This window comes from Colletotrichum graminicola (assembly GCF_000149035.1).
Source record: "Colletotrichum graminicola M1.001 genomic scaffold supercont1.11, whole genome shotgun sequence".
Classification (NCBI taxonomy): Eukaryota; Fungi; Ascomycota; class Sordariomycetes; order Glomerellales; family Glomerellaceae; genus Colletotrichum; species Colletotrichum graminicola.
The window spans coordinates 835347-861752 of record NW_007361015.1 but is presented as its reverse complement, the minus strand read 5'-3'; the positions used below and the strand labels follow the sequence as shown (position 1 = coordinate 861752).

Below are 26406 nucleotides of genomic sequence, written 5' to 3'. Positions count from 1 at the left end.
AGTGCGTCGGTGTCCCGTTTCTTGGAATCGCCCGCCCACAGTGCATTGACTACCATAGCACGCGCCCACCCTTCCGCGTCGTCAACCCTCCAATCGGAGGTGGCGACAAAAACAGCAATGGTGGTCTACCGTGGTAAATCTAGATATATGGTTATATAGAAGCTGCCACTATTATAGCACAAGGAAAAGGATGGCACAGACAGAGACAGGGTCGGCGGACTCGCTCTGGAGGCGGGGGAGCTCTGTCGAGACCAAAAGTCAAAATAAGAGCATTGCTACATACGGATACAGTCCGGAGGTTGGTACAGTATAGGTGGTTATAGGTCTGTGTGCGATGTCGTCGTTGCATTTGTTCTGGGGTGTTTCTCTCTGCGTCGGACCATGGTCCCCAAGCCACTAAAGAGGGGCGCAAACACCTGGCCGCACCTTGCAGAGCCTCCCAAAGAAGAAGGAGAAGAAGAAAGAGAAGAAGAAGAAGAAGAGGAGGAGGAGGAGGAGGAGGAGGAGGAGGAGGAGGAGGAGGAGGAGGAGGAGGAGGAGAGGGAAGGGGCCTGGAATTCCAAGACCCAGTTATTTCACGGATTGCTCTCCACTTTGATGCTCAGCATCAGTAACTGAGGTGGATTGACCGATGCCCATGCCGTCTTTCTCTCTACTTGTAAAGTCGGTAGGTACGGTAGTGCACATATGTATGTGCATGACTTGTTGAAAAAAGGATGATACCGCATACCCGTAGTTGGAGATGGGAGAAGGGCGGAGACGAATGGGTTCCGGTCCCCGTTGCATTTCCTACTCCGTATCGGTGGGTGCTGTGGATAGGCAGGACCCTGGCCCGTCCAACGCCCCCACAGTGAGCGAGTACCTAGTGTAGTATTAGTACCTGCACAGACGTAGGTAGGCGGCGTTTGCGCACAGGGACACACTGTAGTTGGACTAGCGGCAGGTGCGGAAGTGGATAATAGTGCGCCAGGACGAACTCGGGGTGGGGGCTCTGGTCCTCAATGGCGGAAAGACCGTCAATACCGTACTGCCTACCTACCTACTGTGTACTGGTAGGCATGTGTACATAGGTGCCTAGAGTAGGTAGAACGGCAGGCAGACCCGGGTTGCAGTTTCCACGGGCATGAAGGGTGCAGATGGCGGCATTAGCAATACTTACAGTACCAGGTAGCACTCATTCCCACCTTAACACCTTGGGTAGGTACGAATAGGTAGTAGGCAGGCGGTTGTTGCTTGAACTCCTGTCCACCGGACAAGGCAAGGGAAGGCAAGGCAAGGCAAGGCGGGGCAGGGCAGGGCAGGGCAAGGTCCGGCTAGGTGGACAAGGTAGAGACAGGCAAAGATGTGCAGTGCAATAAGCTGCATCTGCATCTAATGCACGCAGGCCTTCCCACCTGGTTGACAAAAAAGATGGTACACCTTGAGTACTTTCCCACACCAAGGCGATTGATTACCAAGTTTGTTGATTTGATACTAACTAGAATACAAAACGCAATTAGGATAAAGGGAAAACGTACTCTATAGTAAATAGAATAGCCTGGTATCAAGTTTAATTGATTTGTATAGGTGTATCTACTCATTTGGTGTTATGCTGTTTGTAATAGTATGTATGGGCAGTGTTCAAGTGTGTCTCTGCCGAGCTACTCTCCCCCTCTGTCGTCCTATGCCAAGCTTGACCTTCTCCCCCCGTCCAACCCGGGTTCCACGTCGATTCTCCGTCTTGTCCGTTCCTCCTTCCAGGAACGCACCACCTGCCCGTCCAGACCCAGACCAGAAAGAGCCTTGCCCCGAGCCATAACCAGATCTACGAATGCAGATCTGATTGAAATGTGTGTGTGCGTCAACAACAAGCTACAGCATTTCTCCGAGACAAAGAACAAACAGCCCATCTTCCTTCTCCCGTACGCCTTGCCTCATCCAGACCACGTCCCCCGTCCCCTTTGCACCGAACCGCTCCAGGTCCTGCCTGTCGCCAGATCAGACAGCCAAGCCCTTCCAAGACGCTTGACACGCTTACCGTGAGTTGCCATCCGACAATCTGGAGAAGCTCATCTCACGCCTATGGCAGTTCTCCTAAAGCTCCGCCTTATCCGTCCGCACTCTGTCTAGCAAGTGCAATGTCAATCAATTGCTCAATCAGACCGCCTCATTATAACTGCAATAACAACAATCCATGGCAAGGCGTCCCTAATCGGTCGGCGCCAATTCCAAATCCCTATGATCCTCCTAACAACGCACATGCCTGTACGTACAATGTCATTATAATGATAATCATTATGATTACGGATATAATTATGATCATTATTTGTTTGTTATTTTTGGTAGCATCTCCGGACTCCAAGGGTTGGGGGTGTGCACGCGTACATACCCAGAACCCTGGATTTTCTACCCATCCACACGTCCACTCCCGTAGGGAGATAGGCACCATGAGCCGTCACCTGTGCGATACACTACTACTTTGCATTGCGTCGCGAGCGTCCTGGTCTTGATTATACAGGTACGTCACAAGCACCCAGGAACCACTTTTTTTTCTTCCTTTCTCACGCGCCTGGAAGATCCATCTGCAGAACCGAGCGTCCGGGTCAGACAACACAACACCATCGGCAACTGGGAGACCAGAGAAGCAACATCCAGTCGAAACCCTTTCTTCCATCCATGTCTGCAAAGGCATCCTGTAGGGATGTCCACCAGACAACTATCCCGCATCTTATCCGCTGCCCCTGCAGACGGCCTCGGCTTCGCTTGGCATCCCGCTCTTGCTATTGCTTTATCGCACCGCGCTGCGCCTCCCCTTCCATCCATCGTTCCTCCTTCGATGACGGGAGCGTCGAGAGCGCGTCTCGTACCCGCCCAGGCGTGATCCGGTATGCCCGGTATGCCTGATTTCGTACCCGTCTCACTGCGCAACGTGAGGGGCGCATTGCCTGAGTTGTCGTATGGATGAATTACGCAGTCGCTACAATTAGAGTGCTCAGATCTTGCGTACCTTGCAGCCATCAGGCCCATCAATTGAGATTATCTTGATCCAGACTACGTACACCACCCGCCACCCCCACCGTCGCTCTGCTCATCTGTCCGGCCCCTCCTTGCGTCTCCATACCCGTCACAAGGTTCTGGCGAATAGGCTGTCGTCCCGCCTCTGTGGGACAGTGGGAACGGACAAGAGAAAACGACACCCTCACCGTCTGTGCGTTGGGTCCATGCAGGCACGCAACTCAGGTCCTCCTTGAGCCAACGCCTAGCTGGCGCAAGCTTGCCCGCGCGACCTAGCCGGTAGCGAAAGAAAAACAAAGCCAGAAAAAGAAACATGGAAAAAACAAGGGGGGGAAAGACGCACTCAATGCCGAATGAGATTCCGGACGAGCTTCGCCAACATCCGGTGTCCGCAATAGGGCTAATACAAGCACCACGTTGAAAGCGGGCAACTTGGAGACAGACAAGAGGGTCTAAAGGCCGTGTTTCCCTGCCAGCTTGACAGCGCGCGGTTCTTACTGACATTTTCTGAAGTACTCGATCAGGATCTTGCGAAGCTACTCCGTACAGCGAACATGCTCAACGGGCCCGAACCTTGGTGCTGGGATGCTTTTGGCGACAGCGGCATCAGCACTAACTCCAGCGGTCCTTTGCCAATCTTTCTCACGTAAACACAACACGTTCCGAGTTAAGCCAGACCCCCGCTGTCGTCATTTTGCATTCTCCCCGTTCCCCGAGCTGCAGTCGTCGACAAACAGGCTGGCCTTGCTATCCGGGAGTTGATGGGTCTCGCGCGGAGCACTTGCCGCGTATGTGATACGGAGAGAGCGAGAGAGAGTCAGTCATATCTGGAAATCAGCACGACATGGCGGACATGCACCAGCTCTGGATCCCTCATATGGAGCAAACGTGGTTGGTTCTTTCAAAGCCCCAGTGGGCCCGGCTGGCTCAAGCCCTCCCCTGGAAAAGCTCGGCGTCGCCTGGCCCTGCCAAAGTCAGGTTCCAAAGTACTGCGTCTGTCCTGAGCGGTTTGTTGTGTCGGCAAGGCGTCTGGGTCGAACATGGGTATCACGGGTAATTCCAGAACCGACCAACCGACAAAGTATCGACATGGCAGAAGAGATGTGGGCAAGCCTAGGTCAGTTTGCCCTCCTGCAAGTTATAATGCCTAACCAATCGCGGATCTAGCGCTAGGGTATCGACCATCGGGGAACGAGGGAGTCTGGCACGCGGCGTGAGACAAGCCCATCCGCACCCACAGCTGCACCACCATACCGCGTGCCATCAAAGGCCATTGTCTCAAATTCTCCGCCAAATAAATGGACTGTCTCAGAGGAACCCCGCTACCACCACAAACCCAACGGTCAGGCCAAAGTTGGCATTGAAGAATAAGACGCGAGGCACTATTTTGTACCGTTTGTATGGCTTTTGAGGTTCGAGGCCGGGGATGGGGGGGGGGCTAGTCCCGTCACAACCTTGACCGCTTCGCTTGTTAGACGCCGAGCGGCACTCTTCATGTGCCGGAAATCGCAACCGATTGATTAACCGCATTGCTGGTGGATGACGGATGACGGATGATGCTGGTCGTCCGGCACCTCGATCACAAAGTGGCCCCGAGGCGGCCTCTTTTGCATACGAAAAAGGAACACCATACGGCCGGCAACTCGCAAAGCCCGCATGCGAATCGGGCAGTTCCTTGTCCATCGTGTGGGCGTGCCCACTGCACGGACGCAGACCTGCCTTTTTCATTAGGTATTTGTGTATTCCTGGTACCGCAAAAAGCCTTCCGACGGGGGCCGTGACCTTCTGGATATCGCTGATCGTGATCTGTCACAATGTGGATCTGGCGCCGGCGCTGGTAGCCAGCACGGTCTGGTAATCCCCCAAACGCCTTCGACAAACAAAGTATCCGCGGACTAGCCACGTCAAAGAATAAAGGAAGTCGCCAAAAGCGCGATCGCCCACAGACCCAGAAACCTCTTGCCAACTAAAACGGCAGACGCGGTTGGCTGGAAAGCACACTGCATACGTCACGCGTCGTCTTCGCATCAATATGCATGAGCTGGACCTGATTCCTGATACAGAAGTGAGGCAAAATGGGGCGCCAAACCACTGGCTTGCTGGATTCGATGGAAGCTGCAATAGATTTGGCCGATACTGCGGATGGTAAGTAGTACAAGCAGCTTCATCGTCTCTTGTCGGCGCTTGTGCTCAGCGTATCATTGGGGGCCATCCCAGGCGGGACGCATAATATAGGTGCTGCGAGGACCCGTTGGTCGTAACTGGGAATTGTCTGACCATGTTTGGATTCCAATAGTTCAGACGATAAAAGGCCACTGACACCAAATGTCCCTACCTACATGATCAACGGAAGCTCTGGGCACCGGCAGCGAACGACTCAGGAACCTTAATTCTCAATATTCTGGCGGGTCGCCGATAAGCTGTTTGGCCAGTGTTCGGATGAAACTGGCCAATATTGTTGCAAAATTTTGGTTTATACGTATCTGTCACAACAGGGCATTCGACACCGTATGCCAATCAAGCAACCACACCTTACCCACAAAGTTTGTCTGTCTTTGGGGGCCATGAATCAACAAGCTGGCTCAGACAGACAGACAGACGGACGGACGGACGGACGGACGGACTTGGTCCATGCAGCTATCTCGTGCGAGTACACAACATGTGTAAACATACTCTTGGCGTTTGCTCCGATCTTACATACCTATACGAGATGGAGAGAAATTGGTACCACAGCATTACAGTAGCAGGAGCTTTCAGCCCGCGTCTCAGCTACCGAATGCCCAGCCCTCCCAGCCGTTTCAGCACTTTGGAGGCTACCCGTCCCGTCGAATAACGACGGCTCGGACTTGAGAGCGAGGTCAGTTGGGACTCGAGTCAAGCTGCCCGTCTACCACTAGACTAGCAAGCATCAGGCACCAAACAGACATATCAAATGGGGGCGAGGGGGGAGCAAGCGTTCTCAGCAAACGCGTCACGTGTTGGGGCTCCATCTCTCAATCTGCCCGATGAAAGTTGCCTACCCAGGTATTGAAGGGTTCTTTCTTTGCACCGGCGGCAAGCGTTGAACGAACGACACGGCAAACCGGGGGCCCGTCAAAGCGACGACTACTACGTACAGCATTTCGTCCTCGTATCAAGGACATGCCGGTCACTGCTGGCGGGCACCTGGGTTATTGGGACACGTTCAAATTTGGAGCCATCTCGCAACATAGGCTTCGAAATACGCAAATGGTCGAGCGCTCCCAATCTCATTTCCCTCCTATGATTTGGCGTCTCTGCTCCGCTCTTCCGCTTTGGGGAAGCAGACAGGTCCATCCACACTGGCTGTGGCCTGACGAGACCTCTCGCATGTTATTGCACTCCACTTTGAGCATAGAAGCGGCCAGCCCCGCGACTACGGGATATTAAATTAGCAAAACCATGGCGGCGGCGCCTTGCGGTGCAGGCCCCATGCCTTCGAACGTTCGTTGCAGGTCACAAAGTCCAGGGTAAAAGAAGGCAAAGCTGGACTCATATCGGCTTCGCCCCCCCTTCTTTTCTCTCTGCCGATACTGAGGCTTTCAAAGCGCGTCAACCATATGTGACAGGGAAACGCAAAGAGTAGCATATGACGGTCTTGTTATTACACACACTTTTCTTCTCCCCCCCCCCCTTCTTTCAGCTCACTTGGTCCTGGCACGCGACAGGGAAACATCAGGCACGGAAGAGTTGTGGAAAAGTTGTTGACTGGTCTAACTGCAGGGTGCAAGCTGCAGCGTTCCAAGAGGAGGAAGGATGAGCAAGGTCCTGGCTAGCATCCCCCCAAGGGCCCGTCTACGACCAGCACAGCCCAAGCAAGCAGTGTCGCCGTCGAACTCGCGCTATATATGTAGCGGAAGAGCAAGTGAATCAAGAGGAGGATGTCGTCTTCGTAGTCGTTGTTGTTGTTGTTGTTGTTGTTATCGTCGTCGTCGGTGGCGGTGCTACTACGACCACTTCCACCACTAACACTTGCTACTACTACTACCTGCCTCTTGCTGCTTTGGAACCAGCGGAGACCAGATAGATGCTGCTACTCGCTTCAAGGGTGTGTGAGAGAGTCGGTTGCACCGTTGCCCTTCCTCCTAGGACCCTACCGCACCCACATCAATCGACAGGCCCCCCTTAATCCTTACGACCAGGCACCCCAGGACTGCCTACCTAACCGCACCCCCCCCCCCCCCACCCTCAAGCACCTCCAGAGCCAGATGCCTCTCCATTTCTCTCTACCCCTGTCGAACAAACACCCTGGAAGAGGGGACGAACGAGGTGATATGCTACGGCGTCACATTTTTGGGACCAGGCTCTGCGAGACTCTGAGCATATTGCACAGGGCAAAGTGGCACCCCCCCAGTCTCTCTGTCCCTCTTGGTCTTGGATCCCCAATGTTCGGATGCCGACGACCTCCCCCCCCCCCCCCCCCCCCTCCTCCCGCCAACATTGCATTGACAAAGGCACTATATTAAATATATTACCTACCAGTCCCAGGCACATCCTCCGCAGTCTGTCTAATCTCTCGTCATCTGTCGCTCTCTCTGAACGTACAGAGAAACAACGAAAAAGGCGCGGCGCTACGGTTGATGCTTATTACTATTCTCTGGGTTCTTTTTTTAGGCGCTGTCTCTCTCTCTCTCTCCCTCTCTCTCGTAACAACCTTTTCTGCTCAGCACGCTGCTCACACACGGCACCCGACTTTCCTACGCATACACACACACACCTGCGTATCCTTTCTTCTTTCTCCCTCACCCACTCTCTCTCACACGCCCAACTCGTACATACTGGATCCCAAACGCAGAAGGTCCGGACCCAAGGCGGCCCAGTTTTAGGAAACGGTAAACAAGAAAAAGCAAGTGCAGGGGGGGGGATTCCTCGACTCACTCGCTCGGACCCATCTATAACACGCTGGAGAAGAAGGGGATCCCTTGAGAGGGGGCACGCCTGGCTTGACGTCGCCCTCTGCATTAAGTCGAAAATAGGAAGATGTGGTCCACAGCTCCACTGCCGTATTACTCGGCCTACAAACCGAGTCGGAGGCATGAGAAGGCCGCCACCGGTGACAAAGATTCCGCGCCGCCGTCCTCCATCAATATCAGACAGCAACAAGCACCTCTTTCTCTTCTCTCAACCCAACAACACCACCACCACCACCACCACCACCACCAACACTACCACCCTGATCACGTCACTGATTTGTTCGAGCCTGCTCTTGATGGACCGCCATCGCCGGAAAGGATCCGTTCCCTGAGCAAGCAGATGAGGAGGGCCTCGGCTGCCGACAAGCACAAGAGCCACGCAACCACGTCCTCTGGCTCGACGTCCTCACTGCTCTCACACAACTCGGACCGGTCTTGGGAGCACACCCTGGAAACCATCACCCTCTCGAGACGTTCGTCTGGCCGATCGACCTCGAGCAACATGCAGCTCCGAGACCGCCCAGAGAGCGTGCAGCTCTTTGGCAAGTCCATCTTTAACCGCAGGGCCAGGTTGAAGCGGGAAAGCACCAGCAACCAGAGTTCCTCTGAAGCTTCTTTATACTCCGGTGAGCTTGCCCTTGATGGCCCATTCTCGACAACCAAGGACCATTTCATCCCATCCATTTTCGGCCGTCGCAGAACTCTAAGACAGGACGACTTAGATGCCACCGACTCGGCCATGGGACGAAAGTTGCAAATATCGGGCCCCTACAACTTCCAACACGTTACTCATACCAAGCGGGACCACCTGCCGGACCTTCAACGGGGCAGCCGTGCCGAACTGGTGACCGAGTTCTCCGCCATCCGCGCTGGCCAACGACCGACCACCGGCCAGCCCAGGGGATTCGAGGTCGAGGACCTGCACTTTGCCAACTTCTCGTCCGAAGCGCTGCACACGCAACGAGCCACCGCCCCGACCAGCGAACCTCGCGCAGAGCCCTCCAGCCGCCCGCTTATCCTTACTAGGCGCTTGGCCAAACGCACGCGCTCCCAGGAGCAACTTCGCCCGAGCCCGCCACGGCCAGCGCCCCCGCGGCCGCCCAGGTCGCCCATCCGCGAGGAGCCCATGTCCCCAACTCTTCCGGCCTCACCCCCTCCCCCGCCCAGGTCATCGAGCCGGATCGCTACGCGCTACACGGCTTCCCAGGACTCCATCGCCACCACCGACAGCAACCCGGAACGCCCCCAGACCAGCGGCGGCTCCCAGCATCCCGGCGCTCCCTTTGATTTGGGGGCGGAAGCCGTCGAACCCCCGGTCGCCGCCCAGGGTATCCCGTCATCCGGCGAAGGTCTGGAGGCGCCGGCAGACCCGCCATTCTCCCACGCAATCACAACCCCTGACGACGCGGCATGGCCGCTCACCGCTAGCACCAGCTTCTCTTGTGAGGGGGCGTTGCCCGACGTGCCCGAAGAGGAGGAGCAGTATGTCCCGCCTGGAGACTCTTGCGGCAGCTTGCCCAGCACGCGGTCATCCCTCCGAGGAAGTCAGTCGGTGCCTGTTCTACGAAAACTAGCGCAGACGCAAGACGAGTCGGAACGGCCACTGAGTGGCGCGTCGGACACACTGGGCAGCTTCGACATGTCTGCTGCACAAATTGCCCTACAGGAAGTCTTGGAGACTGAAGAAGTGGCCGAAGCCTCTCGCCCGGCCAACTGGGAGGACGATATCGACTACTGCTACGAGCACGAGGCCGAGGCCAACTGCGACTATGCATGGGACCGCCCGTCGTTGGACCTCGTGAGGGAGAGTTTCGTCGAGTCATCCTTTCACGACAACACCTTTCTCGTAGCGCCGCTGTCAACCGGGTTGAAGCCGGCACCGAGCGACTATGCGGACAATCTCCCGGCACTGAGCCCCGCCAGCCAAACGTCTCTGAACGGCCACGAAGCCATCACGCCGACCATCGCAACGTTGCCTGTGAAGTCCAACTTTTCCCACCCCAGAAAGGAGACAAACTACAGAGGAAACGGGCACCTCCACGTGAGGACGGCATCGCAAGCCTCGAGCTTCAAGGAGTCCCACGGCTTTCACCTGTCGCCGTCACTCCTCATCCCCGGGGATTTCCACCAGCAGATGCGGGCCGACTCCGACACGGACGCGTTCCCCGTGAACATTCCGAGGCAGAACTCGGGTCACTTTTCGTTTGACGAAGAGCCGGCCTTGACGATTGAAATGCCGGGCCTGTTCTCCAGAGACCGCGCCAGCACATCGACGACCGGCAGCACCTCTTCGGGCCGGTCCAGCTCGACCGGCGCGCGCCACGCCTCTACCAACTCGACGTGGACGGCGCTGACGAGATACACGGGAAGCACAACATTCGAGGGGTGGAACCCCAAGACCGAAGGCAGCGAGCACTCGCGTTCGTTCAGCACCGACGGCCTATCCGAGCTCGCCCTCGGTTCGCCCAGGGGACAAAAGTCCACCATGACACCGCTGCCCGAGTTCGAGGAGGCCCTGGCCATGTCGCGTTCTACGGGCGACATCCGCGTCGCTTCGGGACGTCTTGATGCCAGTCAGTCTCAGGAATACCTCCCGCTCTCCAAGACGAGAGAGTTCCCCAAGAAGCACCAACGCCAACGCGCGCAAACGTTGAGCGCCCCGCCGCCTTCCGGGCAGTACGCCCTCTTCCCGCCCACCTACTGCGGCAACCGCATCTAATGTCTATCCATGACAGCGTGTTATGCCAATGATACCATACAGAAACACCCTACGGGATCTCCAAACCAGTCATATTCCACACACACGCACACACACACACACACACACACACCTCGCTGGCCTTTGGCGAAGCGACACGGTCTCGGGTCGCACCAAGCGGCGGCGCATGTCACGTTATTGTTTGTTTCCCGACATTTCATGGCAGCGCTTCAAGACTGCCGTGATTCGACATGGACATTTTCCTGGGGCATATTCGGAGGAGTTTCACGGATTCGATACTTATTTTGCACACATCGTGCCTACATAGACCAACAGGGCCCATCACCCATTCCGACCAACTACTATCACTGCCGCAATTCGGCACCACAACATTTCCTTTTTGTCTACTGGCCCTTCTCGGAAGGAGGGGGTGGGAACAGCGAAGTACCCACCATCACCGCTGCCACTACTACCACCACTACAACGGGCTCACTTGAATGTTCCGGCATCTTTTTTTTTTCCTTTTTTTCTTTTCTATTTTTTTCTTTTTTTTCTTTTCTTTTCTTTTCTTTTTTTTCTTTTTCCTCTTTTTCTCAACAACACATATGCTACCACCGCTATTCGCCGATTAATGTTATTTTGTTGTACCAAAAGGAGCCTGAAGGCGAGAGAGAGAGCGGTGCTGACTCCGAAAAGGGGCTGGCACGGAACCTTCGCTGGATATGATATGATGGACTCATGACGGGGAGAGGGAAGGACGATATATATAAAACAGGGCCTCAGGGTTTGAAAAGATAAACATTTATATCCAAAGAGGAAAAAAGAAAGAAAAAAAAGAAAAAAAGAGAGATATGGGGGATCAAGGAAAAGGGCTTAATCCGGGCCGGATGATAGATGGGAGGCGCGGTGTGAGTTTGTTTGTACATACGCGTCGGGAGGGGCAATAAAGTCCCAGGGGGAACCAGCGGAGAGAAGAGTTACAAAACATGTTCCAAATAAGGAGCCGGCAACTATTTATTTCATGGCAGGCTTGGAAGCATACTCCCCCTCCCTAGGAAAAAAAATCCCAAAGGGCTCTCCCGTTTGGACTTTGAATAATTCAAACAACTTGTCAAACGCTGTCCGTACTGATTGAATCACTTTGACTCGCTGGTGTTTTTTTTATGGTTGTTTTTTTTTAAAAAAAATATTTATCAGTCATGTTTGTCTGGCTGGTAGGAGCCATTCGGTCAGTCGGCGATGCTTAAGAGTGAGATGAGTAACGCAGCCCTAGCGAAGGGGAGGTCGAGTGCCGGCGTCCACTTTGAGCCTTGGTTCCGGCCTGTCCTCCATCATCACATTTCACGCTTTTCTGCCGGAGGACGGGACACACGAGAGATTGAGAGAGGATGGACGAAGGGGGAAAAGGGGGGGGGGGGGAGGGTTTGTGCAAGACCTCAAATTTCCCGGATGGCCGGCCGGCCCATAAGGCCCTTGTTCGCATGACACGACGAGCCGTACGGAGAAGGACGCGCCGGCAACGAGCATGTCACTGCAGCCAGCCTGCCAGTCAGTCAAAGCCAGGACAAGCAAATTCCTGCAAGTTGCCCACGCGTGACAACTTGGTGCTACATGACACAACCTCTTCTAGATGTCAGCAGTATACGGGGGGGGGACAAATGGCACTACCGCCGCTTACCAATCCCCCTCGTTCACTGGTAGATTCCTTCCCTCCCGCTCTCCCGTTCTCCCGTTCTCCCGATATATCCACCGTTCTGTCGTCCCGCGTCTCCACCGCAATTTCTCCCCCCCCCCCCCCCCCCCCCCCCCCAGTAAGGTTCTGCATCCGTATCCCCTAAGGCGTTATTGGTTTGCGCGCGATGACTGACTAATCACTATCTTCGGGGTGGAGTGGAACAGCCCTTTCTGTGCGCCGGTAGTTCGTCCGTTTGGGGAGGGATTCGACAAAAAGTATAAGCGAGTCGATCCGAATGACTAGATGAAAGAAATCAAAAAGAAAAATGAGGGGGAAAGAAAAAAAAAGGTGGAGGAAAGATGAAGCTAGGAATCCCATCAGCGTGTAGTGCCTCCATTCAGCGATCAGTCTAGGTCTCTATACTACCTAGTGTAAGACGGGAATAAGTGGTCGGGCTAATGGCTGCCCCCTCACACACACACACACACACACAGCGTGCCATCGGACGCCCATTGCTTCCCTCCGGCACCACTTCCTCCGAGATTTCGAGCTCACGCCCCCTCCCCCCTGACGTACACAGCGTGGATGGCTTTGCTTCACGCTCCGGAAAGCAGGCTGGGCGGGACTGTGACAGAGATAGAGGTAGAGATAGAGAGAGAGACGACCGGCGCGGGGAAGCCAATTGGGACCTAGGCATTGCTCCAAGAGGACGCGCTTGTCTCGCCCATGACCGCCTCCTTCTCCAACGTTTCCAGGCTGCGCAGCAGCTCGCCGCGTTCGCGGTGCAGCGCCTCCCGCTCCTGCTCCAGGCTCTTGATGTGCCGGCGCGCCATGTCCAGCACCTCGGCCTTGCTGACCCGCCGCTCCTGGTCCGCCTGCTGTGACGGGTCTGACTCGTCGCCGTTCCCGGCGCCGGCTCCGGCCGAACCGCGCACCTGCTCCGGCAGGGCGTGGAGAAGCCCTTCGAACTGGGCGTTGAGCCGGTTCCGGTACTGCTTCTCGACCAGGTTGTGTGTCGCGCGCGTCCGCCGCTCCTCGGGCGTCTCCGTCTGCTTCTGCGACTGGTTCTTGGACGTGCGGGAGGCGCTGCGCAGGCGCGGTGGAGCCGGCACCGCCGCTTTGCCGCTCGAGCCGGCGGAAGAGCCGGCCGACGAGACGGCCGAGGCGGACTTGATCGATCGGCCGCTGACGCCGGTGCGGTCCGCGGGGTTGGCGGGCCCTCCTCTTCCGTCGTCGTCGTCGTCGTCGTCATTTTCGTCATTGTGGTCGTGGCCGCCCTCGGCGCGGCGTTTGCCCTTCCTCTCCTGCCTGCGAGCCCCGGGCAATGTCTTGTGCGCCTTGCGCGTCCCTGCGGCCCCGCGGCCCCATGCCTTCGGCACTGCGCTTTCCTCGTCGTCCCGCGAAGGGTCCCTGACGTCGCTGTCGGTCTCCATGCTACCTTTGCCGTGCTTTCGGGCGTCGTGGTTCAGCTCGGCTGCGGCGACGGCTGCAATGCTGGGCGTCAAAGTAACGGAGCTGCTGTCATGAACCCCAGGCCGCCACGGCGAAGGATGGAGGCCCAAGTTGGTTGTTGGCGGTTGCCGGTTCGCTGCGGAGGAGAGTGGCGTGATGTCGGCGTATTCTTGGCCAAGGAACAACGGCTCGCCCTGTGGCGGTGCAGCAAACACGAAATCGTACAAGTGACGGCCGATGCCGATGCTGTCGCTGCTGTCATCGCCCGGACCTCCTGCAGCAGGAATGGTGGCAGATGGGTTGACGCTTGCTGCTGCCGTGGCGGAGAAGGAGGGGGGAGAAGACGTCGCATCGGCGTGCTGCTGCTGCTGCTGCTGCTGGCTGCCATGGTACACAGGGACCACTCCATATTCGCGCGGGAGCCATGCGTCGGGCTGTTGCTGTTGGTCCTGCGGACGGAGCAGCGGCGGCGAGCTCTGCTGATCGGCCAGAGACGTTGCCCCTGGACCGGATTGGTGTTGGTGGGCATAGTCTGCATGCGTCAACCCCAGTCCCAGGGCTGAATGATGGAGCTCATGCTGTGGCAGCTGATGCTGTAGATCTGAGACCTGGCGTGATTGCACCCTCGCAACGGTGGCCCTGGTCGGTTCGTCAAAGGCGTTGGGGCGATTGTGGTCTAGACTCAACAGAGTGGGCTGATTACCGGGCCGGGTGGCGTGGTGCGGGCGGTCGCCAAAGTCGAGAGTTCCTCCGAAAATATCGGGAGGAAAGTGCGGGGGCATCGGCGTCGATGCCATCATCTGCTGATTGAAATAGTGGTCAGACTTGGTTCTCTTTCTCTTTTTCACTCTCTTCCTCTTTCTCCCTCTTCCCTCTCGTCCCTCTCTCCTCTCCCCTTCTTTCTCTCTCTCTCTCTCTTCTCTCTCCTCCCCTCTTCCGCGGACAACGAGTCCCTCGAAAACGACGCTCGTTCTTCTCCCCCCTCAGACTCATCGTCATATTGTCTCGTCAGCTGCTGGAAATATCACCCCATTATGGATGACACGTGAATTTTCGGCTCCCTTAGACCTCCGCCAGCCGCCCACACATATACCCATCTTTGGGACGAGCATTACGAATATCTCCTCCTATATGTGAAAAGTTGAATGGTTTCACGGTCATGGCTTGACCTGTCACCGAACCCTCGGGAGGGCTTGGCTCATCTCGATGCTGCGGTGTCGTTTTGCATGCCCACTTTCAGCCACTTGGTCTTACAGTTCTTTCGCCATATCCTGCGCCACCTATACTAAGCGGAACAGGCGTGGCGAAGGAAGCATTGGCCAAACTGAACCGGCTGTGAGAGACTAGCCCCCTTCCTGATGGCGATATATCGCCTCGAGGAGGAAGGGGCCAGCCGAGAGTGCGAGTTGATGCCCGGCATGATTCTACTTACTTCCGGATCATCCACGAAATACTCGTAGAAGGGGTTGTTGTTCGGCGTGTGAGCCATCGTATCGTCTTGCGAGTGGTGTCGAAGGGTTTTTGGTTTGGCTCGAGAACCCCCTTTCGAGTCCTACCGTCCGGTTGCAGAGCAATGCAAAGTCGATGGTGATTTATACAGTTTTTAACTTGAGTTTTCGAAGCTTCGACCTCGTTCCCGTAGCTACTCTCGTCCCTAATCCGAGTAAAAGGCATCCAATCCACTAGTGGCCAAGATCGGGCAACGGCAAGCATGTCAGCCAAGGTTAGATGACTCCGGTAAGGCGTCCTGCCAGGCAATCCCAGTGGACGCAGGTTGTCGTCAAGATCAGCCAAGCAAGCTCCTAGTTGGTGCTGCAGACCAGACGTCACAACACCCTACGGGGATTCGATAAGAAACAGTGGGCAATCGGGAGACAACTTGTGATGCGGGTCGCCCATGTGCCGCTCCCGTGGAGTGGCTTTGATCTGCAGCGGGCCACCCTTCTCTCGGGCTAGGGGTCCAACAGGGTCAGCCGACAGCGGCAGAGGCTCAAGTGAACCAAACAAGTGGCAGTATCGAAGTGTGGCTCGGTATCGTACGTCGGCGGGATGCGAGTGCAATGTGGCCGGGCCCTAAGACGTCGGTAATCGGAGGATCGGGGTGGCTTGGATGTTCGACAAAGTCACTCTACTACAGGGCTGTCGCCGACTGAAAACCCCAAAATAAACACTGCTGTGTCGGAGACGGTGCAGAACATACCTGGCTGTGTCTTGCGTCGCCCACTGGCTCTGGCGGATGCCCCGGGTTTCGGTGCCGTCGTTCCTTTTGAGACCTCGATCTATACGGCCAGCGCGGTTAGTGTCTCCTCGCCTCCTTATTTGTACAGCAAGCTGTCCGCTGCTTGTTCAGGGGGCAAGTTCTCCTTCACTCCCTCTCTCTCTCTCTCACCCCCCCCCATTTCTTCATCGCGCCACTATCCTCACCGAGCTTGTGGCCCCCCTTCAGTCAACGACAGCGTCCGTTGTCTGCTTGTTTTGGCTTCGTTCACCCCTCTCCCTTTTTTTTGTCTCGTCTGATTTCATAGTCAACTGTTCTCTCCGGTTCGACTTACCAGTTGTGGCAAGTCTAGTAACTCGTCACCTGCCACCGCGCCTTCTCCCTCGCCTGAAGTCTGTCAGCTCTCACGTTCGGTCCGTCACTGAAGTTCTTGAGGCCGCCCCTTGACCTATTCTCTTTTCCTCGAGGGGGGGCCAGGGCGGGCTTTATGAGGTTAGGGTTCAACAGACCGACTAGTCTATGGGCCGGTTCTCATGTGAGCTCGGTTACGCCGCTTGATGGATTCGCGGCCGTTGGCCGACAAGGGCGGCATGAGGCACGGGAAGCCCCCAAGATTCGTGCAGCACGTACGTGGAATTTCTGGTCCAATCCCAAGCAGCAGCTTGCGCGTGCACCTGACACTGCCTCTTTGCAGACGCAGCTATACCCACAGTAGCCTGCATGGTGCAGCTGGCCTTGCCGTTTCTGCGTGTTAACCAGTGTCTCGTCTGGAGGAAAAAATCAATCTTGGGAGCCGCTGCTACTACGCCAGCCCGAGAGAAAAGAGAACCCCTGCTTCTCGTCATATCCAGGAGCAGCGATATCGTATCTTGAGCGAGAAGGAGCTATTGGAGGTCTGACTCAAGTGGTCATGAATCCTGGAGGCTCGTATCAGGGATCCGGTTAGGTTGACGACAAGTGTCAAGGCACGAGTGGACTGACAAGTGTCGAGGCAGTCTTCGTTTTTTTTTTGTTTTTTTTTTATTCCCGCCCGTCACTCCGTTGGCCACGGTCTCCGCTTGGTCTCGAGATCTGAAGAACCTCCGAAATCTCTTTTTCATTAGGTCATGGTGCGACTTCGAAAGGTGACAGCCCCAACTAGAATATCGTGTCACCTTCTTGTGCTCTCCAGGCACAAGAGAATTTCTAGTTAGAATATGTGCGTGTTGGGTGGTCTTGGTTTCCATATGTTGTCGAGGCCGTACCCAGGACCGCGATGACCTCGGTTCCGAGGAAAGAACAACTTTTATCCGTGGCTGACGGGGGGAGAGTCATGTCCACGTGTGGATTCAGCGAACCCTGGACTGCCTATATCTGTATGTTGTCCGGCAAAACCCTTGTGCTCCCTTCGGAGACGGGCCAAAGTCCAGGGTTCGGCTTACGGGAAGCCGGGATTGTTGCCCTGCCGTGCCGTCGTTGGCCAGGCTGACAAGCTTCGTAACGGTCAAGGCCCTCTCATCCGTCACTGTTTGTGGTGCTTGGGCTGCCCAAGAATCTTGGTTCCCTTGTCCATCTGCTGTCCAGGGGTCGCCTTCGTGGCGTGTTTCCGTCCCTGCATATATAGAACCCTCGGCTATCTATTCCGTTTTTGTTCCCGTCTTAGGGCTTGATGCAACAAGTCACGCAGCTGATCCATGAAATCCCATCGGGCTGACTGGAGCACGTTGTCGTCAGGTGTCGCTCAGCTTGCTAGTATTTTGAAGATTCATGTAGCGTGCTATCCCGGCCAGTGGTCTCGTGGTTTTGCGGCTCCAAGATAAGCCTGGCCTTATACCCGAAACGTCGTCGTCAAGCGTGGACAATTGCTTCCTTACTTCAGGTGCTTCTGTACCCTCGAAGGAAGGTCGGCGAGTGGTCCGACCTCGTCGGAGGTGATTTATATGTTATCCCCGCTCATATGGCCCAATCCCTCGACCTTCCCACCCTGCGCATAATGTACTTGTACAGTACATGCACTGGGAACCGAACTCCCCCCCCCGTGCCTTAATGGCGTGTTGTTGTTGTGTTGATGAGCATTAAGTACAGGCAAAGCGTATTGGCTTGCTCACCTGTGGTTCTAGGCTCAGATTAGCACGCATGTTTGAAGGTCTTACATGGTAGTGGGGGAGATGGACCTCAATGGGTGAAGTGTTGCAACGGGCCGCACCTGTAAAGGCCTAGGGTAGCCTTCAATGTGATGGGGCGCACCGTTAACGAATTGGACTCGCTGGCCTGTTCATTTTCTACCCAACTATTTTGATTCTGGGTCATGATCTCCTCAAAATCCATCTCCCCGAAATCCATATTCCAACCACCAAGGTTGTCTACGGCGTCATACAAGACGCCAGAGGAAATCTTTGCCTCCTCAAGAATCACTCCCTACGCCCCTTTGCCCACTCCCTGAGAACGTTCTTCTTCAGTTTACCCGTGCTAGTCTTGGGAAGCTCGCCGACCACCTCGACCTCGCGAGGTACCATGAACTTGGAAATATTGCTCTGATGCTTCGCCCATATGATCAGGTCCTCCCCCTTTATAGTCTTACCTTCTTTGACCGTGACATAGGCTTTAGGTCGTTCGCCCCAGTGAGAGTCGGGTACTGCGATAACGGCCGCTTCGAGTAGGTCGGGGTGCTGGACGAGCATGCCCTCAAGGGCCACAGAAGAGATATTCTCACCCCCTAGGGCCTCGTTAGCATCGACGGCACGACGAAGCACGAGAATGCTTACCCGAGATTATGATATCCTTTGCCCGATCAAGGATCTGAGCCGAACCGTCCGGGTGCCAGACCGCCAGATCTCCCGAGTGCAACGCGCCCCCATCGAACAACTTTCTGGTTGCCTCGGGGTCCTTGTAGTATTCCTTGGCGCAGATATTGCCGAAGAACACAATCTCGCCAGTCTCTTTGCCATCCTTTGCCACATCAACGAGAACACCCTCCGGTTGATCCGTCTTGACTATACGGATGGGAAGGCTCGTCACGAACCCGTGACCCTGACGAGCCATCTTGGCATACTTCTCGCTGGACGGGAGGGTTTCCCACGACGGCATAGGGTAGCCTTTGGTGATGGGTCCATACGTCTCCGTCATTCCGTACACGTGGACGGGGAAGAGATTCAAGTTCATCTGTCTGCGTCAGAGCCATGCCGACGCAGGTCACGGGCTTCTGCGCATCCACTTACCATCTGCTCAAAAAGATGCGCGCTCGGCGGACTGGCTGCCACTGTCACCCGAACCTCGCGAGGCAATTTCTCCGCCTCCTTTGAAGAGCACAAGAGAGTGTTGACGGTTGGTGCCGCCTGCATATGCTGCGTCAGAGCTTGAATGGCTTTATTTCTTTTGATGGTGATGCTTACGTTGAAATGAGTGACGCCTTCCTCCTTGAGGAGTTTCCAGATGAGAGGATAGTCGATCTTTCTCAGGCAGATATGTGTACCACGTACTGCCGTCACCGCCCATGGACTAAGGTAGATTAGTGCAAGAACAGGAGTAGACAACGGTGTATCCTCTTACAAAGTCCAACCAACAGCGTGGAACCTTTGACGAGTTAGCAGGGCCCTACCCGGGCGGAACAAGTCATGACTTACATGGGGAGGGTCCATAGCTGCATTGCAAGGGAGCGTGGTCAGCATCAGATTTGCAGGAAGCTGGATCTTATGGCCCTCACTTACAAATTTGCAGCGTCCATTATGATAGTTCAATCCCGACTCAATGACGTTTCCCATGGCTGTCAAAAGCGCCAATTATCAGCGCATGTCAACCACAACGCATGGGTATTAGGATAATACGCGTGTAAGATGGAGGCAATGAACAAACGCAAGACACATACTGGCCAAGTAGGCTCCCCGGTGGGTGTATACGACACCCTTGGGCCGGCTCGTGGTTCCCGAGGTGAACGGAATGGCGAGCATATCATCCTCGTTGCCACACTGGGAGTGAAGTCCCGCCCATCCCTGGCCATGGAGACTGTCATACTGCAGCCCCTCCAGGACTGCATCGTCGAAGGGGCCACTCAATTCTCCCTCAGTGGCATCAGTGTCCGTGTCGACGATGAAGGGCACGTTTGGGTGCTTCGCCTTAAACTCATCTAGCAAAGGGACGAACTCGTGGTCGACGATTATAGAGTCAACCTCGGCAAAGTCAAATATGTATGTGATGTCATCCGGCTTCAGTCTGTAGTTGACACCCACATTGACCCCCCCAGCGGCAGCAATTCCAAAGATGGATTCGAGAAAAGCTGGAGTATTGGGCGCCAGGATGCCAACCCTCTTGAGGCCGTGTTTCTTAAGATAGTAAGCCAGACCACGTGCTCTGTCGGCGAATTCCATGTAAGACCGTCGCAAGGTTTGGCCGTTGGCCGTTACGTGGAAGATGGCCTCGGCATCTGGCTCTATCGCTGCGGCACGCTCAAGAAAGAATGTTGGGGAGAGTTGGTGAATATGGTGCTTTGGTTGAGGCTCATCCTTCTTCGGTGCAGACGACGAAAGAAGGTGTCCGAGTATATTCTTGAGTCGAGACGGAGGGCTGGACATGGTAACGGTAGTCAAGGGAAATGCGGTAGCAATGAATCTAGAGAGATAAGAGATCGATATGGCACTGCGCGTAAATGGCTTTGATCGGAAAATGACGTTGCCCCCAAGCACAAGTACCTACTGCAGATGAGGAGCGAGAAGAAGTAAGGGTTCCCCCAGCGTGACGGCGGACACTGTGCCGTGAGGGACGTTCCGTCTCCTTTTACCCGGTTGCCATGCATGTCTACATACTACGCCAGTTGCCCACCTGTTTGAGACACTTTGCACTCGACTGTGCGTGCTACAGCTCCATCTAGTGTAGCTCATGCCCCCCAAGCTTCAACCTAGTTTATAGCCGGTTGTCCTCGGTTGAAATTACCCCACATTTGGCAACTTGAGCCCACCAAGCAGGCTGGGGTGAACTCTAAGCCGTATATGGAAAGCGTGTGATTACATAACCATACCTTCCAGCGAAGCACCCATTCTTTGCCTTACTAAGTTACTAGTAGTGATAGTGCACGGACCCCCTGCCACTTAACAGAAAGTCGCGTCGTCGCCGTGCCACCGACCACGCCTGTAGCCTTGCGCGACAAGGAGAGCAGCGCCGCGCGAACCCAATACCCGAAATTTTTATCACTGGCAACCCTCTAAGCAATCCCTTCCACCCGTCCAGACCATCTGCAACCCGAGCTGGACGTCGCTCACTCACCTTTTTCGTCCAGTCGTCCCTCCATCTGCAGCAGAACTCGCCCGTCCCGACGCACATTATTGCAACTTAGCTTTTCGATCTCTCGTTGGCAACCATGGCAGCTATGTGAGTGCGCACCTCGAGCTCTTACTCTTACCCTGCACAGATACCACCCCCTGCGACCACCCGTCTGGTGGTTGCCCTTCCTTATTCTTCGCCGCAAACTTGCGCAGCACAATGTCTTTCCGATCGTCATCACGCGCATTCAGAGCATTCGTCTTGCCATCATCAAACTGCAGTGGCTAACAGGATGCCTCCTTCTAGCGAGAGTTTCGATAGCATCTACCTGGACTTATCCAAGGAGAGCGGCAAGTGCAGATTCGCCGAGAGTGGCCTCGGATGGAAGCCTGCCGGCGGCGGCGACACCTTCACCCTTGACCACAGCAACATCGCCTCAGCGCAGTGGAGTCGAGCTGCCAAGGGCTACGAGATCAAGATCCTCAACCGAGACTCGCGCATCATTCAACTCGATGGATTCCAGCAAGAGGTAACGACACGTTCCCTACCTCCCCAGTAAGTGGGGGAAGCCGAGCTAATTGAACACCCGGCGTGCAGGACTACGAGCGCCTCGCAAAGATTTTCAAGAATTGGTACAGCACCGCCCTCGAGAATAAGGAGCACGCCCTGAGAGGATGGAACTGGGGCAAGGCCGAATTCGGAAAGGCCGAGCTTTCCTTCAACGTCCAGAACCGACCTGCTTTTGAAATCCCTTACTCCGAGATCTCAAATACCAACCTGGCAGGTCGCAACGAAGTCGCCGTCGAATTCTCTGCCCCGACGGACCAGAACGATACCGGCACGAATGGCCACTTGGGCGGCGCGCGAGGAAAGGGCAAGAAGGCCGGAGCCGGCAAAGATCAGCTCGTTGAGATGCGCTTCTACATCCCCGGAACCGTCAAGAAGGAGGCAGAGGGCGACGACGCCGGCAGCGATGCCGGTGCCGGAGACGAAGAGAAGAACGCCGTCACACTCTTCTACGACACTCTGATGGAGAAGGCCGAGATTGGCGAGACCGCAGGCGATACTATCGCCACCTTCTTGGACATTCTGCACCTTACGCCCAGGTATGTGTGCATTTGTCAATTGTCTCGATTGACCCTTGGCTGACCTGTCAACAGAGGACGTTTCGATATCGACATGTACGATGCGTCTTTCCGTCTCCGTGGTAAGACGTACGACTACAAAATCCAGTACGACGCCATCAAGAAGTTCATGGTTCTTCCCAAGCCCGACGAGACCCACGTCTTGCTATGCGTTGGCCTAGACCCGCCCCTGCGCCAGGGTCAGACGAGATACCCCTTCATCGTCATGCAGTTCAAGAAGGACGAAGAGGTCACAATCGATTTAAACCTCACCGAGGAGCAAATAGAGGAGCGGTACAAAGACAGGCTCCAGCCTCATTACGAGCAGCCCCTCCACCAAGTCATTACCTACATCTTCAGAGGACTCGCCAACAAGAAGATCACAACGCCAGCCAAGGACTTCCAAACGTACGTTATACCCCGTATTCCCCGCTAACCCGCCCCACGCTAACCTTGACCAGTCACCGCAACCAGTTTGGTATCAAGTGCTCCATCAAGGCCAGCGAGGGTTTCCTGTACTGCCTGGAGAAGGCGTTCATGTTCGTGCCGAAGCCTGCAACATACATTGCCTACGAGCAGACGGCATCCATCACGTTTTCCCGTGTCGGCGGTGCCGTGTCGGCGCTCTCGACCTTTGACATCACCGTGCAGATGAAGAACGGTGCCGGCTCATCACAGTTCAGCAACATCAACCGCGAGGATCTTAAGGGTCTCGAGGAGTTCTTCAGACTGAAGGGCCTGCGTGTCAAGAACGAGATCGATGAAGAGTCGAACTTGATCGCCGCTGCCCTTCGTGAGCAGGCCATGGACGACTCCGAGGAGGAGGTTGTCGGCGCCGCCAAGGCTGACCGTGGTTCGGCTGACGAAGACGAGGAGAGTGTCGACGAGGACTTCCGCGCCGAGAGCGAGAGTGATGTCGCGGAAGAATTCGACAGTGACCACGAGAGTTCGGGCTCTGGCAGCCAGGAGAGCGACGTTGACAATGCCGCCGATGATGCCGAGGAAGACGATGAGGAAGATGAGGAGGAGGAGGAGGAGAGGCCCAAGAAGAAGAAGAAGACGGGCTAATCGCCTCGTCTCGCTCGGAGCTTTTGAATGGCACGGGTAGGTTAATGAGCGTTTTTCTGAACCGAAAGACACGTGTAAGACTATGATCGTTGATCTGCATGCTGGCCGATAGGCCATCGTGGAGCCGAACCAAAAGAGGTAAATACTCGGGGAATGCGGGCCAGGCAGTGAGGGCTCTTTTTCTTGCAATACCAACCAATTTTTTCTTCTTCTTCCAGTTCTCTTGACTGCGTCTGCGTCCACCATGTGTCTGCCGCTCGGCGACTACCAGCTACGGGGCGAGGATTGCCTCGCGGCTCTGGAGGCGGGGCGCCGACACATCGACACGGCGCAGCCTCTACGGAAACGAGGCCGGAGCGGGCAGGACCTTCAAGCAGTACCTACAAATACAGCAGCAATAGCATCGGCGGCGACAAACAGACGGAACGGCGGCGCGGGGAGGGCGTGAACGGAGACGGATACGTCGACCTTTTTCCTCGTCCACAGGCCTGTTGAGGGGCGCAGGGCGCTCTGGGTCGCTCTGGAGAGGCCGAGGATGCACCCGTGGTGCCAGCAGTGGGAGCCCGTCAAGTACTGCCGCGCGCGGTCGGCGTATGGCGGGCCCGGTGTTGATGGCCGTCGCGGAGCGGGTCTGACATCGGTTTACGGGCCGGGACCACCCGCCTTTTGTGGCCGGACGAATAAGCTCGGGATGGGGAGAGAGGACTACGGGATCATGAATTGACAGGTTTAAATTTTTTAAACTAAACCCCCTTCCCCCCCTTTTTTTTTTTCTCTTTTTCTTAATCTACGGACAACGACGGATTGATTGCCTATTTCTCCTCATTGACTGCTGCTACCTTCCGGGCTGGTGGTGAGAGAAGAAGCTTCCTGCTAGACAGTCATCAGCCAACCCCACTCAAGCCGAAACTGGTCTCGGTTTTTTAGTTTTTTTTTTTCTCCTTTTTCAAACATGGGATTGGGTTTGCTTGGTAGGCGGGGAAAAGCATCACCACCCGGACCCAGACTGTTGGAACCCGGCGTCGTCCCAAGCATCCATGGAACCTTTCTCGAGAAGAAAAGCACGGCCAAGCAAAACAAAGCAAGCAAGCAAGCCCCCGCCTGGAAAAGCACCAAATCTGGGAAATGCAATAATATGCAACACCAGGTATTCGCTGGTCGTCGCCGACCCCAACTACTAATCCGGCCCTCCACTGGCTTCCGTACGGGAGAGTGAAAGTCCACTCCCTATACCATCGCCGTTCCTAATTATCTGGCATCATAGGAATTCGTGTTCGTGGGCTTGGGAAAGTTGGTATATTGTTGTTGGCATGGTCAATTCGGAGCGGCGCCCGACTTTCATCCCCATGCAGGTCGTGGACTTCTTGGATCCTCCTGTTAACCATGTTCTTTATCCCCTCGGTAGCGATCTGTATGCTCGACTTTTTGCTGAAAGAGATTACGATCACTGGTAAATCATTTTGACCGGGTAGGTGGGCCTTAGAGGGGTCGTATTTAGTATTAAATATGTCGATAACAATCCAAATCCGCATAGGCCATCTCTCTGCGGCCACAAGCATGGTGTCTGTATGCGCGACCTGTGCAGCTTTGTTGCTCGAGTTCAGAAGGACAATTGCCACATTGACTAGCTGCTCATCGACTAGCCTCTCGTCCTCCAGCCACGCCAGAGACCAGTGAGGACTCTTTTTTGAAACAGAAACGAGGATGCGCTTGGCAATCGGGTCATTATAATGTTCACTCATCTCAGGATAGTCAAGAGTACTCTAGAAGCAATCCAGCGGAATGATAGGCGTAACAGTTGCTCCCAGCCTGGGTAAAGATTAGGCAATATGTCGTGGTCTGCGGAATGGTTCTGGCACTCACTGTGGTTCGAGATCGTTTAGGGAAATGCGCCTCACAGCTTTGTGTAGAGTCGTTCGACCGCAAAAACGGGGAGCCAGACGTATAAATATACACGCATGGTCGAGAATTATGACGTGTGTTATCATAATCGAATCATGCATTAAACCAGTATTCCCAATAAATGTGCACTGACACTTGTCTCACTCCAATGCTTATAGATTTATTCGCCACATTGTAGAATGGGGTTTCATTCTTTCCTTGCAAGGTGCTATATGCTCAATAGTATAGCGCATGTTCGTGACGCGGATGGCGCAGTTCGTTTGTGCCAAAGAGAAGCATAGGATCGCAAGATCACACTCGGACCAGCGGCTTTGGGTGCAGAGAGAGCCCCGCCTATTCAATTACCTAGGCTTCAGGCCCCCTCACCGAATCGCGGGACAGCTAGGCGATAAGCACCCCGCCTTGGAGTCTTGGGCGGCATATTGAAACACTGGGGGTGAGACTCGGGTGTTCCGCGATTGGTTGAAACGTGTCATGCCATCCACTACGAATATCAAGTTAGGGGACTGCAGGCTGCCGTAAACCTTTACCCGTCAGCCCAGACAGTAAGTACATAGGACTTACCTGTATACACTCGCAAATACGTGCTGTACACCATCCTACTAGGCAGGGATACTCACCCTCGTGTTGAGCATACTGAGAAACCGCTGTCTGACAAGGCCATTCAAGCTTCATTCGTTTTTAACGGGTCAAGTGTTCGACGAGTGTTCTCGCCGAGGCCTTGATCAAGGCCTTGATCAGTATTCTCATGGAGCCGCCCAGGATAAGATTATCAGGATGATCTTGACCAGGACCCTTTTGATGGCCTAGCTCCGCTGCCTGCCTGGTGCGTCCCCGTGTGACCCGCTGGGAAGGGATTCTCATTAGTCCGGGATTCGTGCAAGAGGGCCTCAGGATCTCGCCGGCGTTTGGTCCTTCAGACTGGGGTCAGCTCTGGAGGAGGTTTTGCAGTGGTGCACTAAGCACGCGAATCGTGTCGGTTATTCCGCGGGATTGTAGCCTGATGTCCTCAACAATATGTCTGTCGGCTTTTGGTGCACTAAGAACCCACTCCTTGCACGATTAAGCCTTGTATATGAGACGTGTGTAATAGCCAGAGGAAGCGACCTACC

General features: G+C 55.2%; 6 protein-coding genes across 6 annotated transcripts; 3 read left to right on the top strand and 3 right to left on the bottom strand.

Annotated features, from left to right (window-relative positions):
- Positions 1-381: 381 nt before the first annotated feature.
- On the top strand, positions 382-618 carry GLRG_03777 (uncharacterized protein; the record flags this gene model as incomplete). Its single annotated transcript, XM_008094462.1, has 1 exon — positions 382-618. The coding sequence occupies one exon, from the start codon at positions 382-384 to the stop codon at positions 616-618; it is 237 nt and encodes a 78-aa protein (XP_008092653.1).
- A 7374-nt stretch (positions 619-7992) lies between these two features.
- GLRG_03776 (uncharacterized protein) lies at positions 7993-10644 on the top strand (the record flags this gene model as incomplete). Its single annotated transcript, XM_008094461.1, has 1 exon — positions 7993-10644. One exon carries the CDS (start codon positions 7993-7995, stop codon positions 10642-10644), a length of 2652 nt encoding a protein of 883 aa, XP_008092652.1.
- A 2343-nt stretch (positions 10645-12987) lies between these two features.
- Positions 12988-14550, bottom strand: GLRG_03775 (helix-loop-helix DNA-binding domain-containing protein; the record flags this gene model as incomplete). Its single annotated transcript, XM_008094460.1, has 1 exon — positions 12988-14550. One exon carries the CDS (start codon positions 14548-14550, stop codon positions 12988-12990), a length of 1563 nt encoding a protein of 520 aa, XP_008092651.1.
- Positions 14551-18358: 3808 nt separating this feature from the next.
- Positions 18359-20515, bottom strand: GLRG_03774 (AMP-binding enzyme; the record flags this gene model as incomplete). Its single annotated transcript, XM_008094459.1, has 8 exons — positions 18359-18663; positions 18713-19109; positions 19166-19282; positions 19340-19445; positions 19497-19520; positions 19571-19587; positions 19655-19710; positions 19813-20515. The coding sequence occupies 8 exons, from the start codon at positions 20513-20515 to the stop codon at positions 18359-18361; spliced, it is 1725 nt and encodes a 574-aa protein (XP_008092650.1).
- A 977-nt stretch (positions 20516-21492) lies between these two features.
- Positions 21493-23392, top strand: GLRG_03773 (structure-specific recognition protein; the record flags this gene model as incomplete). The annotated part of the gene is made up of 4 exons (XM_008094458.1): positions 21493-21729; positions 21798-22306; positions 22361-22732; positions 22786-23392. 4 exons carry the CDS (start codon positions 21493-21495, stop codon positions 23390-23392), a joined length of 1725 nt encoding a protein of 574 aa, XP_008092649.1.
- A 1244-nt stretch (positions 23393-24636) lies between these two features.
- GLRG_03772 (uncharacterized protein) lies at positions 24637-25134 on the bottom strand (the record flags this gene model as incomplete). The annotated part of the gene is made up of 1 exon (XM_008094457.1): positions 24637-25134. The coding sequence occupies one exon, from the start codon at positions 25132-25134 to the stop codon at positions 24637-24639; it is 498 nt and encodes a 165-aa protein (XP_008092648.1).
- Positions 25135-26406: the final 1272 nt, after the last annotated feature.